The sequence below is a fragment of the Neolamprologus brichardi genome, chromosome 1, assembly GCF_056152115.1.
Source record: "Neolamprologus brichardi isolate AB-2024 chromosome 1, ASM5615211v1, whole genome shotgun sequence".
NCBI classification, from domain to species: domain Eukaryota; kingdom Metazoa; phylum Chordata; class Actinopteri; order Cichliformes; family Cichlidae; genus Neolamprologus; species Neolamprologus brichardi.
Genome location: NC_142104.1, coordinates 23,583,990 through 23,604,703, shown reverse-complemented (window position 1 = coordinate 23,604,703; position 20,714 = coordinate 23,583,990). Strand labels below are relative to the sequence as shown.

General features: G+C 39.5%; 1 protein-coding gene across 2 annotated transcripts in view; it reads right to left on the bottom strand.

Moving 5' to 3' along the window:
- LOC102798074 (glypican-6-like) overlaps nt 1-19,345 on the bottom strand; it is a 143,942-nt gene extending 124,597 nt beyond the window's left edge. For both annotated transcript variants that reach the window (XM_006780324.2, XM_006780325.2), the window contains exon 1: nt 18,868-19,345. In XM_006780324.2, the coding sequence (XP_006780387.1) occupies nt 18,868-19,027 (160 nt within the window). In that variant the 5' untranslated portion in view covers nt 19,028-19,345. The remainder of the gene's footprint in view (nt 1-18,867) is intronic.
- Nucleotides 19,346-20,714: the final 1,369 nt, after the last annotated feature.

Below are 20,714 nucleotides of genomic sequence, written 5' to 3'. Positions count from 1 at the left end.
ACATGCTTAGCTGATACAAATTCCTGTTTGAACCAGGTTTGCATATTTTAAAGGATGACATGTAATCACACCAAATTCAACAAGTAGCCACCGCTTCTTCGGCAGTCACAGTGTCTACTGCAAAGCTTGGTTGGTTTGAGAACACCCCAGTGAATAGCTGATTACTTATGTTGGATTTTCAGATTAAGGCTTGAAACCTAATACATACCTGGTATTATTGTATGCATTTTTATAGGTCCCCCTTTCCCACACTAACGATACGAAGGTTTAAACAGGAATAGTGGTTCTCTAATGTAAAATTTTGATTTCATAAAAGTGTTTTTAGAGTAGAGAAGTGCAGACTTCTCTAAAATGTTGACCGCTTCAAATTTGCTAAAGAAAAATTGTGGCTATGATGTGGCAGGGGGCACGCGGGCATGTTTACAAAACCTGGGCTGTAATGCTGAAATATTTTTCTCCTTTTTCTTCATAGACAGAAAGTAAACAAATAACAAGGTCAGTGGGGAAAACTGAAAAGAAATGTTTGGCTCAATGCAAAGCAATGGTGTAAAGTAGATAGTGGACAGAGGCACACATGAGCATGCAACCCTCACTGGTGTTTGCTCGGTAACCGATCTGCTTGGTCTTCCGGTGGGTGAGTTTGTATATTGTGTTGTTGTGCTACAAGGTGGGGGACCTCAATAGTCATAGCCTGCCGAGATGAATTTCAATTAGTCTCAGTCACTTTGCCAACTCATGATAAGCCTTCAAAGGAAAACCTGAGGATAAAGCATCAAAGCTGAAGCTAAGGAGGTCCTGAGGCATCCACTTCAACATAGTAGATCGCATTATGCGAAGAATCTGATGCAACAAAGAAAAGGAAACATTGCGGTACTATTCTTCTTTTCCACAGTTTGAGCTGGCCTATTGGCTGTTTTTTCTCAGCTTCTCCCCTCTGACCTCTACAGTCTGGATTTAAGAGCACCAACAGGTTCAGAACATGAGTCTGTGCGAGCCTGTGTTCCCAACATCTCCAGTATGCGCTGTCGGTTTAATTGTGTCAAGTTGGAGATGTTAGTCGAAAGCACAGCACATTTAAACAGCTCAAACATAAGGCAGCGGAATTAGTTTTACTTTGGCATGATTACATATCAGGATTATATTTAGCATAATAAAAACTTTCAACAATTTAAATCCAGTACCATCAATATAGTTCATATCAATGACAGCTCCATAAATGTCCATCATAAAGGTGATACTGCATAGGTAGCACACTTTTCACCTGTAGTAATTTTAAAATGCTAAAGAGATTTAGCTTATCTCTAAAGCTTCAAAAAAACATCAAGGGAAACACAAAATCTCAAGAATATTTCAGGGCAGCTGTGGGAAAAGTGTGGGTTCTACGCCCACTGAGAGTCTAATGCCAGATTAACTCTCACAAGATTTCATTAGTCTACCTGGCCAAAGGGCAAACTGCATATGGGTGGTGCCATCTGGTACATCTTTTGGCCACTCCTGCCAGCATTTATAAAGTGAGGAGGTTCTTGCCAGAGCTCCATGCCAAACAAGCCAACAGATCATCAAGTCGAGAGAGAGAGCGAGCATGCAAAAGAGAGCGAGAGAGAGAGCAGTATTCATTCATCCTGAAAATTCATAAAAAGATGTAGTGAGGCAGTAAGTGAAATTAATGGCTGCTCTATTGTAGCACGAATGGGTGAAATGTATTCTAAATTAACTGGCCAGAAAACAGTTTACTAGAAAGACTCTAGGTCCGCTCTATACAGGAGATACTGTACAAGTAACTCGTACCTAGACTGAAATCTGGATTTGTTTGCAGCAGGTTCCAGCGTATCTTCGACGCTGCCAGTTACTGTGGTTTTCACGCCACAGCAGAGCCACGCTCGATAACTAGGAAGCACCGTCTTGAATGAATCACGTTTATTATCATTGATCTACCACCAGATTCCAGCTCCACTCTCATTGAGGCTGCCTCCAGAATATTGCTCTTCTCTGCTCTTACAGCCCAGCTGCCATAAAGTACCAATGTGCACAGAGACTCGCTGACTATGAATGAGAGCGCAGGCCTACAGAAACAGGTCCACGCTCTTGACATTTTAATTCACCAACTGAGGTTACTCTGCCTCCATCTCATATGTCATCCATAGCGCAATTTGATTTTAGCGTTGTTTCTTTGCTTTTAGCACAGATGCCATTCATAATCCACCGTTCGCTTTACTATACAGCTTTACATACCAGCAGGTATATTGTTATGCAGTACACACACAGGGCAAAAAGCATTCAGTCAAACCCCAGGAAGCCGTTCAACACACTGGAAATAAAAATATATCAGAATGATCTATCTGTTTTAATATCTGTGGATGAAGAATTACTGCACAAAAGTGCAGCCGTTCACTGTTTAACATACTGAACTACTGTCACGTTTGTGTCATGGGTGTCGTATTTAAGTTTCTACTTAATGTGCTGCTACTTAAAAAAAAGACTAAAATGATATGATTGCTTTGAATAGTAAATAGTTAGATGATGATTTGATTTGATTTTTTTTTAGAATTTATGACATTTTTACAAAGCATCCTTACTTTCCAATCCTAACTCTAACTTTAGGTAATAAGAATAAGTAACTTTTGTTTTTATTAAACTCAAGTCTAGTAGTTTAATTTGAAATAACCTGAAACTATATATCCTTTATCTACCTAACATACATATACTCACATACAGTGCAGGTATTATTCCATTACCGTACATTTCTCTATATTACTGAATAATCAAAAGTGCGATTAGAGACTCTTTTGTCTGCTCTTCCTGAAAAGGCCTGTAAATGTTAATGTTATGTATTGAACAACCAGACTCCCTTCAAAGTAAAGGTTATTGAAGCTGCAAAGAAAATGCACACTTATATTTATGACAAATCCAGGCACACTGACGTGTCTGTGAATTTCAGTCCCTGCCACTGGTTATACTGCTCGTTATTGTCATTCCACTTCTCTCTCTCTCTCTCTCCTCTATTTATACTAAATGGCACAGGCCAGGTTCAGCACACTGGGCAGTAATAGCTAAAAGACTGCTTGAGCATGTAAAAGGTTGACACCTCTATCTTTGAGATCTATTGACTCCGGTACAGCTAAGGTCCCCTCTCACATCTGAGCCTTGACTATACTTTCTTTATTCAGGCTGTGGCACATTTTAAAGGCCCTTTATTCATCTGACATGACCTACATTAGAGGGCAAAATGAAGCTCAATCCAACTTGCAAACAGAATTAAAGGTCGTTGAATGATGGAAGACTTTGTGAATCCTCTGTAATGTTCATAACGAGAAAAAAATAGCTTTGAGAAAACTAACGTACTGTTGTGGGATTAATACTCCAGATAAAATGTTAACTTTTAAAATAAGCATAATGAATGATTGCAATCAAAGGCATTCTGGATGTAATGGGACCGGCTTTATCCTTTCACCAATCTAAGAAACATTTAAAATGCAAAGTAAAAGTGGGTTACCAACTGTCTGATGATACACTGGGTCAAGCTCACTTTCTGCAATACACTACACTACATCATATTTTTCATAACCTTCAGCCATTTTTCAGTTGAAACACTTTAGAAATTCAGAAATTAAAGACACTGAAACACATTGTGCAGTTTGAAGCCTCTCAAAAGTGACATTTTCAAATGACTGGATATAACTGAACCTTTGCCCTTTAACAGACTTTCACACTGAAGTGTCAAGAAATGTATTCTGTGTTCAAATCTATTGTTTGGGTCACAAAACAGGTGCACTGCAAAATATTGGAAGGCTTTATTTTGGAACTGTCAACAGTTACTCATATGCTGATATTGAATAGCATATTTTAATAAAAATATTGCTGTCAATCGAAATTCCCACTAAGCTGACAGACTGTGGTCAGTGTTTCCTGATTCCTACTGCTATTCTCTATCACATGACTTTAGTTTCCTGGATAGTACTGGCAAATTTTGAAAATGCAAATGGTGCAACAGATTGCTACATTCATACTAGGGAAAAACCATGGTACGAACAAAATTACTGCGTTGTTGCCTTTGAAATTGCTGCTTTGAAGATGGGGACCAGGTGTGTGACCAATCGCAGTCAGTTGCTGTCTTGACTTTAATTTTGTGTTAAGACAGCAATAAAATGGCAATAGGATGGTGATGATCGGGGAATTACATGCAATTTGGGAAATAACTGTGATAAATCAGTAAACATTGCAAATCTGTTGCTATCTACACAGAAATTCACATCAAGTACTTATACTCAGAATCCAGCCAGAACATCAGGTTTGTGGAGACATTTCTCCACAAGTAGTGATGTAGTTGCTGCAAGATGATGGTTTAACTGCAAAATGACATACAGTAGGCACCAGGCAGTATATAGTATAATAGTATACACTGAGACAAAAGGTGTTGAACCAAAATAAAATCACTTAACAACCAGTTGAGTCGAGTCCCCTACTGCAAAGAGACACATCGCAGACAAGTTAACTCACTTGTGCAAACTAACTCAGACTGATTGCAATGTGTCGGCAATCTGTCTATGTTTATGAATTAGCAATTATTTGCTATAATCTATGTCTGCAGCCAGTACAAGTTGGACCACAATCCTTTGGATATAGGTTGCCTGCCACTTGGTGATCTGTGCAAATGTCTTGTGATCATAAAGTGGTCACTCAACCTTTGGGTGATCAGTTGGTCACTCTGAGTGTTTGCAGCCAGTCACTGCTACTTACACTGAAAATGAAACTGTGTATGTAGTAAACTTCAAATAATTAATGAATCTAACAGCTAATCTAATAACAAATTGAATTCCCAACTATTGGGATAGTTATGTGTTGTTTTTCCAGTTTTCTTTCTTTGTACTATACGGCCACAGGATTCATCAGTTTAGTCTTGGCATTAGCAGAAAGGATTCTATATCCTGCAAGTACATCTTTATGTAGAAAATGAACTTAACTATAAACAGTTTCTTTTCTGTGGCCTGTTAAACCTGGAAAGATGATCAATGGTAATTTTTTTGGTAGGATGGAATAACACATCAAACAATGCACACTTAAGAGCTTTTGTGAGCATGTTTGCACATTCTTTTTATGGTGTTATTACTTGTGAACAGAAATCCACAACCTGGAAGTAAACCCAATTACTGAGTTAACTCACATCTGTCTGCATGTTGAAGTGGGAAAAATGCATCAAGCATGATTGATCTTACTGCTGCTCTGCCATCTGGACCTCCTCTCCATCACCCAAATCACCCACTTTCAACTTTTTTCCACAGGGGCTCGAGACCCAAATTGAATATGTCCAAACAAGATGACACAGATAATTCCCACAATTGCTCCAACCATATGTTACCACACTTGGAGACTACTGAAAGATTTTTTTAATTTTCAGATAACTTTTCAGATAACCGACTGTGTTACAGTAATGTATAGATACATATATGCTTCACAGCAAAATGTCATCATTTCATGATGCCTTTGCCAATCTTTTACCAGTTCTGCCCTTCATTTATCCCCAGCCTGTGTGCTTAATACAACAGCAGAGAGTGTGCTAATAAAAAAAACACTTTGAGTATGAAATAAAAAAAGACAATATGCAGATTGTTTTGCTGTGATTATCTCTGCTTCCATTAATGTAAACTGACAGCATAGCAGATAGGCAATAAAAACAGATGAGGTAATTACATCTACAGTCTGTTCAGTACATCTATAATCAAATATGTACTTTTACTGTATGCCCACACAATACAGGTGTTTGTTTGGGTTAAAATCAAAAAGGACACTTTTTTTCTTTTCTTATTTTTTCTCCAAAACTCTTTTGCTGAAACAATGATACGTGCTGGAGGCATTTCCATTTCACACAATAAAATATCAGTACTAGCCATTTCTTGTACTTGACAAAAACATTTTAGTTAAATGAGAAGCTACTGCAGATTTGGAAATATGAAAAAGGCTATATCACAAATTGTAGGAAATTGACATGAACCTTAGATAGCAATTTTTGTGGGGAAAAAGAGAAGCACTTTAGCAACAACGCCAAGAACAAAGTAAGACTCTCAACTCTCTCTGTGTTTCCTGCAAGAGTGTCCATATATACATACAACAATTTGTTTATATATAAAAGCGTTACATACTGGTAATTACTGTAAATACCTTCTTCTACAAATTCAATTTATGTACTAACTCATTATTTTAATTAAGTGTAAATGAGGGAAATAATAACTGTACTATGTTCAAAATCAATAAGAAGGTGATTTGGCTCTTGTCAGGTCACACTTTGACTTTCTATTAACATTTTTTCTCCACCAAGTCCGCAGCCTTTCTCCAACCATAAACCGATGTTCTTAATGTGCTGATAGAACCACAAATCAGTTTAATAATGCCCTAGTTACTAGGAGTTGTTATCAGTGTCGTGGTGGGCATCTTCGAATACTCTTGCCCAACACAATTTATTCCTTCACATTTACAAGGAGTACTCGCTGAGCTCTTAGCATTCCACCCACCTAGCACCTTCATTCTACACATTTTAACTCCATTTCTTATTCATTATTTATACTAAATGGCACACTCTTATTCAGTCCCCATTATTCATTATTATTATTAGCATTTGCATCGCATTGGAGTTCTTCGGCTCCAAACCTGGTATCTGGAACCAGTGTGCATTAGAGGACCTCTCTAATAAATGTCAAAAATATCCCATCATATAAGTCAAGCACTTTTGTGCATATTATGGCTAGCAGTTTCAGTCATGCATTCAGTTTATTAAAGTGGAGCTGCAGTATATTGTATAGCTACATGCCTCTGGCATAGTTAATGTCTGTGACCAATTTTCCAAACAAGATTTACACCAGTCTACGGTGAACACTGTATAAGGAAATAAGAACACAAGAAGCTATGGATTTGAGAAGAGGTGTTGCAGGATTATGTGTCTGTGAATTTGAAATCGCTTATTTTTTTTAAATTTCAGCTAATGCTCAGATAAATGGTCATCATGTCAGTGTTGTTCTGGAGGACACGAGTTAGATGAGAGAAAACTCATAAGGCACATGAAAGCTTGCAGAGGGTTGACAACTCCTGGAGTGAAGTACTGCGTCGTAAAGATTTATTTCAGAACATGAGTATAGCTGCCCGGTCGAGGCTGATGCTTTGTTCACTGTAAACCCAGGCTATAAAAATTTGGTAAATCACTTTGGATATCTGATAGGGAGAAATTGAGGAAGTGGGTATTATCAAGAAAGTAAGCAACAACCATGCATCCACTTATCCAATTCAGCGTTGTGGTGGGGCGGGACAAGAGGCAGGTTGCCAGTCTTCCACGGGGCTAACACAAAAAGAAAGACAACCATTCCCACACACAGTCATAGTTGGGGCCAATGTAGAAACACCAGATAACCTAATGTGCATGCCTTTGGACTGTAGGAAGAAGCCAGAGTATCTAAAGGAAACCCACGCAGGCAAAGGGAGGACTGCACACGGAAAGGCCCCAGCTGGCTGATGGATTCAAACTCAGTTCGCACTCGGTGTGAGGTGATGCTGCTAACCACCATCGTGCTGCCCACTATTTGTAGCTTTGCTCCTGGACTATTTTTATCTGTAAATTTAAATATATTGCATACTAAAGTTGTATTGGCAATATAAGTAGTTCTTCTGGAAACTAGCCGCATTTTTGACTCCGATATCGACAGAAGCTGTCAGCTTCTCTCCTCTAATTACTTTATTAAATATTATCAGAGTAGCTCATCCATATAAACTGATGCAAGTGCAAATTTAAACAGTATTGTAAACTGACTTCAATTAATGAATTAACTTGATTTAATTTACTGGACCTGCCTTCAAGTCATTTTCTCTGTGTGTATATGTTCTTCTTCGATCAATTTCTTCACAGGGATTAACCAACAATCCTAAAACAAACTTTAAAGATATATCTCACTCGTACCTTGAGGACATTTGGTGGGAACTTTCTACAGCTGTATTTATTTCCCAACATTTTAGTGCATTTTATCACACTGGTTTAATAGTAAAGGCTAGAAGGGAAGAGGCATACAGTGAGGTTAAAGCCTTGTACTCATTCTCTGGATTCATCATGCTAACTGGTGCATGACTCAGTCCTAAACACAACAGCTGGTGGTCTGAAGAGCCCGCGGTAGAGCCCCGGGGTGTGAGTTGACCAGCCCACTCATTTACCGGCAGCTTACACAGGGGACACAAAACAGCAGGGTTCTGGGAGCAAGAGATGAGCCTGGCATCGTTTCATATTCTAGCACCCTGCAGCTGCCAAAGAACAAAGATGAGCCAAGAAGCATCACAATGGCACCTGTTTCATCTTACGGGTAAAGAAATTAAGGAGTTCAGAAGATTTAAACACTAGACATCGGCTGTTCAGTCCTAATGAGCCTTTCTGAAATGCCTTCTTTCCAACAGCACTTGAATTAGCAGAGCTGAAACTATTAATGCAGATGGTACTGGTAATCAAGCCTCATCAACCTTCTTTGACTGACAAACACTAAGACTACATAAGCTTGTCACATTTGTCATCGCTGGGCTCCCTGAAGCTACACCACGTGGCGCCACTCAAGTCAGCGGCATGAGTCTAGCCAGCCTAGATGGCTTTTCTTGCAAGACGTAGCTGTATATTCGCAACGGCTATGAGGTTAGGGGATTTAAATGATCTGTTGGCTCACCCCCCTGTACTTCTTTAGTTCCAGATGAGATCCGATGTCTTTAGCAAGTTGCAACTTGTACATCGAACATGCCTCATTACAACCTAATTTTATGGGGAAAAAAGAAGAAAATGCAATATACAGAGCCATGATACATACAGGATGATGGCTCCAGAGCTATTAAAACACACTCATCAAACTGCACATGCTTTTTCAGACAAGCAGAATCATTTTAATTAATATCTAAATTGCAACGCCTCTTTGGAAATCTTCTCTCTCTTGCTATGTTGTCAGCAGTTTAATGTGTAGATTTTTAGCATTTTGCCAGAAGTGTATAATAAAATTTGGGAGCAGTTTAATTGCGGCTCTCATATATTTCTGTGTGAAAGGAATACGGCCGAGAAATTATGTAACACGGGGTGAAAGAAGACGGAGCAGACCTCTGACACAAAAACAGTGTCATTATATCCCCCAAGGCATTTCACTGCAAAGCCTATTATTTAATGTTATAATTAAAGCCCACAAATGTGACTGGGAGGGTTAAGATCTGCCCTCTACATATTTGCATTAATATAAAAATAATAACGACCTCCAATTAGTCTCTCCACCTCAAAGCTGCAAACGAGATCACACTAAACTAGGTCGTGAACTCGTGTAATCAGTATAAATTTCCTAATTTATAACTGGAACAGCTTGTCTTATGCTGACTAACAACTGCTGCTATTTGAAAATACACTTTACAGCAGATTGTCACGAGTGTTGCAAGGTTGGCACTGTGAAATCCTCTTGTGTTGTTGCTTTGTGAGGCAACATCTATTCACTGGAGAGGCACGGGCTTGCAGTTTCACATCTTTTGTTAAGAGCTCCTAAACCAAAGAAATGGACTCAAATAACAGTTTTTGAAACATTACAGCACAGTGACACTGACAGTTTAGATGAACAAATGCAAATGACATTTATTTATTTATTTATTTATTTCTTGTATGGTTTGAGAATGAGAGACGTAGGAGCAGCACACACCTTCACACAGGCAGCTGACTGTGAGCACAAAGCCTTTATTTTTTTGCCACCTAAAGCTAAACTGAAACTGACTCTAGGAAAAGACAGCACAAAGTATCAGGACCAAAAACATTTCAATCAAGTCAACAGGCATGTTAAATCAACACTGTATAAACTAAATAAAACAGGCACCTTTACTTGGGGTAATATACAGTGAATCACTCATTGCTTTGAAGCTGAAAGTCAGTTGTTTGCTGACATTCCAGGCTCTGGCTACCTAAAGGTCTAACGTATTTACCACAGATAGTAAAAAACATGGGCGTAGCATCCAGATCAGAAAAATTAAGCCAATCCAGCAGTGCCTTAAGCATGCACTCTATCTGCCACCAGATGGACTCGTGGACTCGTAGTAAAAATCTACAAACATGCTGAAAAAGCATTAAGGACGGGGCTAATGCAGCAGTCCCCAACCTTTTTTGTGCCACAGACCGGTTTATGTCTGACAATACTTTCACGGACCGGCCTTTAAGGTGTCGCAGATAAATAAAACAAAATAAAACCAGTACCCGTGCCAAAAAAAAGAAGATTTGTTCATAACACAGAGGAAAAGACCCAGGGAAACCGAGTTATGGATAAAAACGATTTTAAAAAATGATGTTAAAATCCAATAAAAACCCTGAAAACCATCAATTTCCCACTCAAGCCTCAACTCTCGCAGCCCTCAAACGACTCATGGACCGGTCCGTGGCCCGGGGGTTGGGGTCCGCTGGGCTAATGTACAATAAATAAAGAGAATTTAAGACTAATTTCGAGACATTTTTTTACTTGACCTGACATAATGATGTGTTTCTTTTTTTTCAATGCTTGTTTTTTTTTAATTTAATTTTGTTAGAAAAAAGAAAGCAAGAGCGATTAAGTAATTATTGTATTGAAATATTTATTTTTCATAATTAATTTGTTCTGCTGTGGCTTTCTTTGTTGTGAAAAACATTTAGATGTTGGAGCATCTGCCCTATTGATTTTGATACAACAGCCCCCTGTGGTTTCACTACAGTTAAGCCACCACTGAGGCCTTTGAGGGGTAGACAGCGTCTATGTATCTTTAACACAACAAGCGTGTCATTGTCAGCTCTGTGATGCCTGTGACACCATCGCTGTCTGCATTTGTTGACAGCATCTGAAGTTTCCATGACAATTTTGGTACACAATGTTTATTTGTACTTAATGCTTGTTTACTTCCAAGTCTCCGAGGGGTGGCTTTTTTTTTTTTTTTAACAAATCACCTCAGCCATGTGTACATGTCTGTGTCTGAAAAACACAAATAAAGAGTCCCCAGTGTGAAATGTATTTGCATCCTTGACACCTCGATGTGATATACCCACGTGGCTTTCCCAGAGCACAGTGTGGCTCTCATCTCACTAAGCCCTATCATTGGTGTCAGGCTTGGGACTTCTATTCAGAGACTTCCCTCCAGAGGCAAAGGGCTCTGTGGGTAAAAAGAAAGACCATGGCAATAAAAACAACAGAATGCACTGGTTCTCTAATGTACATAATAAATAATTGTAGGAAAGCCACAAACTCTTGCTTGGCCACAGAGTAGAATAGAAGTGATTAGTGTTTGCCGTGCAGTAAACAATGTGTTTGATATGGCTTTAGGTCAAACCTGAAACACTAGTAGGGTAGCAGCCATATAATCATGTATAAACACATCTTATTTCTCAATGTTAACCAATTATTTGACAATGTGACACCCACTTATTTTTGCTGCAGCGCCCTCACCCACTGGTAGAGGAATCCTCGAGGGGGACAATTTCCACAGTGGAATAATGCCACGTGTGATGTTGTGTGACAGTTTAGTTTAGAGAATACTTTTCAACAGTGCAAAATGCACACAAATACCACAAAACATCACTAATCCTTCAAGTTCAAACTTCCTTCTTGTATCCCAGAGCCAGTCTCGCTATCGTTTCAACACGTGGTTACTCGATAATGCTCTCCATTACAAGGAAAGCTTTATTTCATTAATCATCAATTAATGCTAATTTTCTTTTGTCTCTGCTCCAAACGTTCAATCACACCCCACACTGCTTATTTTCTAGTTCCTCTCAAGGCTTGAGAGGGTAGAGATTCTTAATCCCCCCCTCCATTACTGATTTAGGCCAGCAGTTGATTGAAAACTGGAAAAAGCGCTATAGCAGGCTCCTACGCTACCCGGAGGCTTTTCACACTACTCAGGGAAAAAAAGCCATACATGGTACAGAGGAAGGTTCCAGAAAGCTTGCAGACCTTGTGCATTTCAGGGATGAATGCCTGCAGAGGGCCGACAGATTCTTCAGGTCAGGACAACTGTCAGACATTCTTTCACCATATCTGAACAGCACCACAGGAGGATTCACAATCAAACTCATTTAGCTCTTCCATGCACACAATCTGTCTCACCAAATGAAGAACAAAGCACGTTTTGTCATTTTCTACTACAATAGAGATGCAAAGTGAAAGAAACACCCAGATAGTGAGGCTAAACTGCTGCAAATACACACACAGGCAGATGCACGTCCACATGCGCACAGCCTAATCTCCCTCACATCTAATTAACTGTTCTCTCTGAAGATGTATACAGGCTGGCAAGAGACTTATTTCCAATTTGTCAGAGCCAAGAGTATCTTAATGGGCTTTGGAAAAAAATTGCCCCTCAGAATTTTTATATGGATATTTGCTGGGCAAGGGCTTTTACAGCAGTATTCCCACACTTTCAGTAGAGGTCTGATGTGTTTCCATTACTTAGTGATTAGGCATGCAGACACACACAAAAAACAAATAAATACATGAAAAAATGAAAAATAATTTAGATAGATAGATTGATGAAGCCATTTCCAATCACACTATCCAGGTGGTATTGCAAGGTGGATCAAAATCTGATGGTATTTTTCTACATTTTCCCATCAATTTTGACAAAATCTCCTACAGCACTGGCTGAACTGCAGCTCCAAACCATGACAGAGCCTCCACCGTGTTTTACAGATGACACATGGCACAGATGCTCACTGTTGCACCTCTTTCTTGACCTCTTCTGTGAATATTGTTGAAAATCTGAACAAAAGATTTCAAATTTGGATGCAGACCTGTCACACCTGATTTACGGTCCAGTTCTTGTGTAATTTGGCACACCTCAGCCTTTTCTCCTTGTTTCTCTACCTTGAGAACAGCTTCTTGACAGCCAGAAATCCACTAAAACCATTTCAGATGAGGCTTCAGTGAGCAGCAGATGGATCAACTGAAGGGTCAGATGCATCTCAGGTGCTGTGTCAGGTCTTCGCTGGATTTTCGCCTGTTTCTTAAAAACATGACATTCAAATACTGTGCATCTGTTGTAGATCATTTTTAGGCCTACCATTTCTTCTTTCCTCCACTTCAGTGTCTCCAAATTTTCTCAGTTTTCTATGGACACACTGCACATCATGCTGAAATATGTATGATGTTATACTAATCGCTCTTCGGGAATCACCAATACAATTTTTAATACTGAGTTATCTTTGGCATTTTTCTTAGATTCAACTAAAGAAAGTGAGTTAATGTGGATAAAGATACAATTTAAAACTGGAGCTGCTGTGATGTGTCATGCCCCTTGATTAAGATGTGTTATGCTTTAATAATACATAGGGCTGTATTAAATGGCTTAATAAACAAACACAAAAATTCCTGTGAAAATGATGAAATGTTTTGAGTTTTGAAAGACCTCCACAAAGCCTGTAGAATTACTGATCGAAACAACTTTAAAAAATTACACGAAAGTCTGGCTCCTTGGAAGAATAAAAATAAATTAGACGTGGGCTTAAACTTTTGCACAGTATCTTTCTCCAAACACACACACACACACACACACACACACACACACACACGAACACACACATGTATACATGCATAAATAAAGAGTGAAAGAGCCAGAGAGACTTTAGTACTGACAATAATATTAATAACTGTGCTATATACTTAAGCTGCACAAGCATCCTAACATTCATTCAAGTACAAAAAGCAATGTTATCTGATATCTTGGTTGTGTTTATAGGAATTTGGCATCTACAACAGCCGAGCACAGATCACAGAGATAAACAGAGTTGGAGCATCAGGAACTCACACGAGGGAAGGCGATGCTGTATTGTGTAACAGCTAATAACTGTTTTGCTCAGACAAATCAAATAATATTCTTTAAATTTGCTATGGATGAACCCCAAAGGTAATTGTTATTCTTGAAAAGGGAAACATAAGACTCTGCGCAGCACTAACAGGAACTGCAGCACATCGAGCGATTTTGTTTGAAAGCCATAGCAAAGAGTCGAATCCACCCATGAGAATCCCAACTGCTCTGTGTAAGTAGATGTTGATATTAACAGCAAAGCCTCAGAGAAAGAGCTCCATGGCAGGGCCTTACTGAAGCATTCACAAGCAGATGTGCTTTTGAACAAAGGGCTGACAATCAAGCAGTAATGTGTGTGATGCTATAAAGGCTGACACATGAGCACAGGGGTGATGCTCACAGGCTAGCTGTAACTGCTGGCTGACTGCTGTATAACCAAGCATTGGATGGCATATCAATAGCATGGACACTACAGTAGAGGAATCACAAGTTCAACCTGGTGGAGTTTAATGAAGTTGTCCAAGAGCCTGTTTTAGACATTTTTCAGATTCACCTCAGATCCAACAGTGTATTTCACTACCTCCACTCTGTCCTACCCACCTGCTCTTTGCAAAGAGTCTTGGCACTCTTCCAAGAGACCTCTTACTGTATGAAAACTAAAGCTGGTAGGATTTTTTTCTTACTGCCATCTACATCTCACTACTCCTGTACTGTAAACCAACCAAAGCACTTAAGAATCCTTGAGCAAAACAATATCAGTCTTCAAACACCAAAGTGTCTGACCTCCATCTAAATGAGTTCATTCTGTCAATTCACCCAATGTTTGCCTCAGTGCAACAGATATTAAATTGCACACGCACGCACACACACACACACACACACACACACACACATACACACACACATATATATATATATGTATATATATATATATATATATGTATATATATATATATGTATGTATGTATATGTATGGCACAAATTGTCACTTGTGTACTTCTTTTGCTAAATGTTCCAAAGTCAAGTGTTATTGGTATTATAACAGAGAGGAAGTGATTGAGAACAAACAGCAACTCAGCCACAAAGTGGTATGTAACGTATAATCACGGAGCAGTCGGGCGCCGGTTTAGCTCCCTGAGATGAGCAGGTGACCATACGCTGTATGTCTTCACGTCTCTCTCTCTCTCCACTTTCCTGTCACTCTTCACTGTATCTATATAATAAAGGCTGAAAAAAGTCAAATAAAAAAATTAGAGAGTAGGACCACACTAAGGAGCACAGTGTGCAGAGGTCACCAACTTCTTGCAGAGTCAGTCACTACAGACATCTAAACCTCATGTAGCCTTCAGATTATGTCAAGAACAGTGCATAGAGAGCTTTGTAGAATGGGTTTCCAAGCAGCTGCATCCAAGCCTGACATCACCAAGCACAAAGCTTCATATATATATATATATATATATATATATATATATATTAGGGGTGCAACGATACACAAAATTCACGGTTCGGTTCGGTTCGATACTTTGGTGTCACGGTTCGATATTTTTTCGATACAAAAAAAATGTTCATACCTTTTTATTAATTTGTCATTTATTAAATTTTCACGGCACATTCTGCACCACATCTCTGTGCGTTCATCATTTGTTTGAAGCCAGCTCACCTCCTGCAACCACTTTTCCGAGAATACGTGCTTCTTTTGTGGTTCGGACTCCTTCTGACATTTCTTTGGAGGTGGAGGAACATCACAGTAATTGCTTAAAGGAGCTTCTTCGACATCTTTAAAAGTTCTAAACAAATGTCCGTCCTCCTCCTGAAAATCTTATGTACGCAAACACGCGTTGCAACTTCTTATCTTGTGCGGGTTTTTATTTTGACAGCGAATGCGCACCTGCGGACCACTTATGTGCAGCCCTGGTTATTTAGCTCGTCATATTGCAGCCACAGAAATTCTTTTGTCCATGAAACCATAAAGCTGCACTTTCTTTTTTCCTTATAGTCTGTGCAACACGGCAAATCTCCGTTAACGAGCTACCGCGGATCGCCTCATGAGTGGGGCTGGAAGACGTCAACACATTAACGAGCTAACTGCGCTAACACACTAGTTCCCACCAATTGAGCATTGCTGGCACATCCGACATACTGTTTTACTTTTGTCCATGATGCGCTTACCTTCAGGGTCATACATCACATGAAAACCAAAATAGTTCCAAACGCCAGATCTGAATGAGGGTGGGGGAGGTTCAATTTGCCATGTTGCAACTAGCCTAGCTTCTGTCTCGCTAGCTTGCCCTGCGCTCAGTGAATCTGTGTTCGACTACTCCGCCTAGGCTGCACTGTCGAGCGCAGATCCACTGAGCGCTCAACACAGACAGCATCGTCAGAAGGAAAGTTGATAAAATAAATTAAAAATGTTGTATCTTCGATACATATGCGTACCGAACCGAAAGCACTGTATCGAACGGTTCGATATCGATACGAGTATCGTTGCACCCCTAATATATATATATATATATATATATTACATCTGTTCACAGTTCAGTAAATGTGATTGTCCAAAAAGCAGCAGGATAGTTTCCACCAAATGTGCTGATTTTATATCACAGTTAAAATTCTTAACCATTATTACCGGAAGCCCTTGTACCATTAAAAATTGTAAAAGTTAGTTATGAAATACATGGCAAGTACAAAAGTCTGACTTTTTTCAACTGGTTACAGATTTTTAAAAATGATGTATCAGCCAGCTGTAAATCCGTGGAACATTAATTTGAGGTCTCTCTGTTGCACTGAAGGTTTACCGGGTTCTTTACTTTCTGGATAAGTTTTATGACCCTGGAGCCCATGAGACTCATTCAGACTCTTTCTTTACTGTAGGTAACACTGTGTGGGTGGAAGAGAGCTTCCACTTAGAATTCAATCAACAAACACAAATAAATAACCAACGGAAAGGTCTGTTTTTTCTTTTCTTTGTTCCTCTTCATTTCATTATGATTAATTGTTTAATACTAATTAAAATAAAGCTAAAAGTGTAGATTCAATAATTATCACCCTGTTATATTTCATAACAGATAAACATGTGGGTTTGTCACCTCTGAAATAATGCAGCTCAGCTTGTCAGTGGCAGAAAGCTGTCAAAATAATTAGCTTATGCAAATGGGAGCTTAGAACCTGAGGAAGCCACCTCTGCAGAAATAATAAACCTGTGTGTTTTGTATCTAGAGGCATAGCAGTAGCATGACATAGCAAATGATGGAGGGATGAGCGCTAACGCTGCTCATGCTGCTTACCACACGTTTGTATTGGCATAGCTAATTAAGCATAATTGAGTGCTTTCTACTATCCCTTCTCCGGAGGCCCATATCTACCCTCTGTTGTATTTATGCAAAGGTTATTTGGAGACAAAAAACAATCCAATTACACGTAGAGTATTGGCTTTGCAAAAAATGCAACAAGGACTTGGTCACAGGCCCTCAAAACATCTTGCTCTATAATAAAACCATCAGTCTTTGACTTTAACATGTGGTCAAATGCTTTGAACCGCAGTTCACTTGAGCATCCTTGCAATGCCAAAGTATTTTAGTGCTATTTTACTTTTTTGCACACCCTAAGTTTAATCACAAACCATCAAAAAAGGAAAGACAAAGACATCAGAAATCACCTTGCACCCCTGGACTCATTTAGTTCTAACTATGAAATACGATAAATTTCTAATACACGTTCACACATGCAAGATACAGATGCTGGCTAAGATTTAAACACACATTCAGTCATTAACAAAGCCATCATATTCCCCATCATGCCAAAACCATGTTAAGACCATATAAGAGGGCTCTGTGATCATTACGAGATGACACTGCCAATTACCAATACAGCATTTCCGTTTTGTCTGTAAGAGGCAATAGGGGGATTAACTTCAGGACTCTCTTCCTCTCCTCTTCCCTCTCATGAAGCAGGCTATGTTTACTGACTAATCTCTTTTCTTGCTTTAACCATAAATGTGATTACCACTACACAAGAGATAATAAAACCCCATATCTTAGCAGTACCAAAGAGCATGAATTAAAACCTAAGCTGTAGCCTTGAGGAATATCTAAACCAAATAAAATCCACAGCATAAGAACTATTTCATGTTGGGTGCATACAGCCCCCTACTGGCAAACACTACTCACTATTTAGCCAAATCCAACACAACAAGCTCCATGATCATCTTCTGTTGAATATGAGCAACAGGTATGCAGACACTTTCCAAAGGTATGTTCTAGTGTCACTGCTCCAAAGTCAGTCCTTTACTTGCTCCGATTTACAGACATGAGGGAATTTCAAATGTGTGTTTCAGCAGATTACACATGATGCACTCACATATGAGTCTCACTGTTACTTTGATTCTTGCTGTCACCTCCGCCAACTCTTTAAGGAGAGGAAAACCTGCCTTTAATTGTCAATGAAGTTAAGTGTTTGTGCATTAACCAAATATTTAAATTGGTTCATAAAATGTAAAACACACACACACACACACACACACACACACACAGGCGATGAAACTACACGTTGAGATTTTTACATAAAGAGCAACATGACTAATGCTTTTACGCATGCGGCTCACTCCTGGTGTCTGTTTGATTGTGGATAAGAAATGAAAGGCAGCTCAATGTGATTCACCACTGAGCAAGTTGGAAATGGAGAGGATCACGCGACCTTCAAAGAGCAAATAAAAAAAAGACAGAGCGAGAGGATATATAGATATAAACCAATTCAGTCGCAATGGCATCCACTGAACACTTCAAATACCGACGAATAAGTTCAGATAAAAGCTTGGACAAAGTCGACCTCATGGAATATATTAGGAGAAAAGGCTGATACTTTTCATGAAACCGCGGAGGACTCTACATGAATCCGCTATTAAAAGCGGGGGTGAAATGCAGCATGTTAGTGACGGGACATATTAAATGGTTAAAGGTCTGAGAGAGAGATCACAGAGATTATTGTAAAATTGTTTGATTTAAGGGGAAGAAACGAGACGTGACACGTGGTGAAGGGGGCCAAACGCCTCGTTGATTTGTCAGTTTCGCCTACCTGATATTTCCTGATGAGGTACATTGACGAGGCTGAATCCTTTAGCGTTATAAGCTTGTCTAACCTCGCTACAGCTCCGCGCTTTGCTTTCACCACCGGATGACAGGGACAGCACCGACAGAGTACATAAGGCGACTTGCAGTCTCCACATCGCATACATCAGTGAAATCCTTGATAATGTTTCACAGAGAAATAAGAGATCCGATAGAATAAGAGAAATCCCAAAAAACAAAGCCTGATTGAACGATTTCTCCAGTCTGCGCGATCAGATTTTCATTTTTTTAAAGAGAGAGAGGGAGAGAGACTCCTCACTTTAGATGCTGGTGCTTCCACCTCATTTTCCCCTCGAAAAGAAAAGAAATAGCCAACGAGTCAGATCGGTCCCAGTCTGAACAAAATCCTCGTGAAGAAGCTACCTGGTGCTCAGTGTGCCAACAACTTCTCCAGCGCACGCACACACCGCTGTCCCGTGTTTATGTCAGTGTGAGGAAAGCGAAATGCAACGGAGACGCACGCTGCACAGCGAGCAGAGCGCACAGGGCAGGGCAAAACATGGAGTGGAGTGGCTGCGACTTCAGCAGCTCACATCCAGGGGCGCGTACTGTCCTCTGCCATTTATGCATCCTCGGTAACGCACACTATCGCACATTAGAGTGGAGACACATGTTGGAGGCGCGGGGAGTGTGGGCGGAGTACAACGACACACTGGCCACACACTTGAGGTTATTTCCTTTTAATGTCATCAATCTGATGTTGGCGCACGAAATAGAAGAACCCTCTGTGACCATTCCGTGTCTTTTAATGAATCCAATCGATGGGAGTAATAAGAGGGAAGGCTAGAAAACTCATCCAAAAGATAAGGCACAATATGATCTTAGCAGCTATGAACATTTGTAACGCACCAAATCCTGTTTGAAACACCTCAGAGGACTGCGCGTTAACTTACTGTAATTTCCTGGACACATAACCCCAACACGACCTTTGGCTAATGGTATACCAAGTATTCATGAAATGCAATGTTTCAGGAAACAAAATAAATACTAGTGCACACAAACAGCCACAACATTTATCAAATATATAATACAGCACATCACACATTTTATCTCTAACCTTTTTTTCCCCTTAGTTTAAGATGATGCTCGCATTAAGTCAGGACTGTTTGTCTGTCTTATATTCATGAAGATGATTTGACCTAATTTAAATGCACTAGCCACAAATGGCAACAGTGAGCTGACTTATCACACTATAGCATCAAAGTGATTTCCAACATCTTTTAACAATGAGGTAACTTTGTTAGACAGGAGGGAAAAGTTTTACAGTTATAATGAAGAAAATCCGCGAGGAAAAGTATCTCGTTATATTGTGAAATATTTCCTCCTGAGAGTAAAAAACAAAAAAAAAGGAAAGTGAATCTCATAATATTCAGTATAAACACTCCCTCTGTGTGTTTTTGTGTTTCGGGAGCTGCTTGCTTGTTAAAATCAGCTTTAAAATACACCGCATAAGTGCAATTAGACATAACTCAGGGCTGTGAAATGTAAAGGAGAAAACCAGGAAAGCAGGGTTGCACTAGACCATAGAAAGCATAAAAATTTGAGGGAATGATCGTGTCTTAATTCGTTTGGGGCTAATGCAACATGAAATTATGCATTTACTAAGCAATGTAGATGGGACTCATCATTTCAGACTGTGAATACTAAGGGATGCTCTCTGCGATGTTTGATTATCGCTTCAGGATGTACAGAAAGACCCATCTGCCCCAGTGAAAAGTCTACCTCATTTTTAATATTAGATTATTAGGATCTTTGCGCCCTGAAGCAACAGGGCAGCCCAGTATCTTTCAGTAA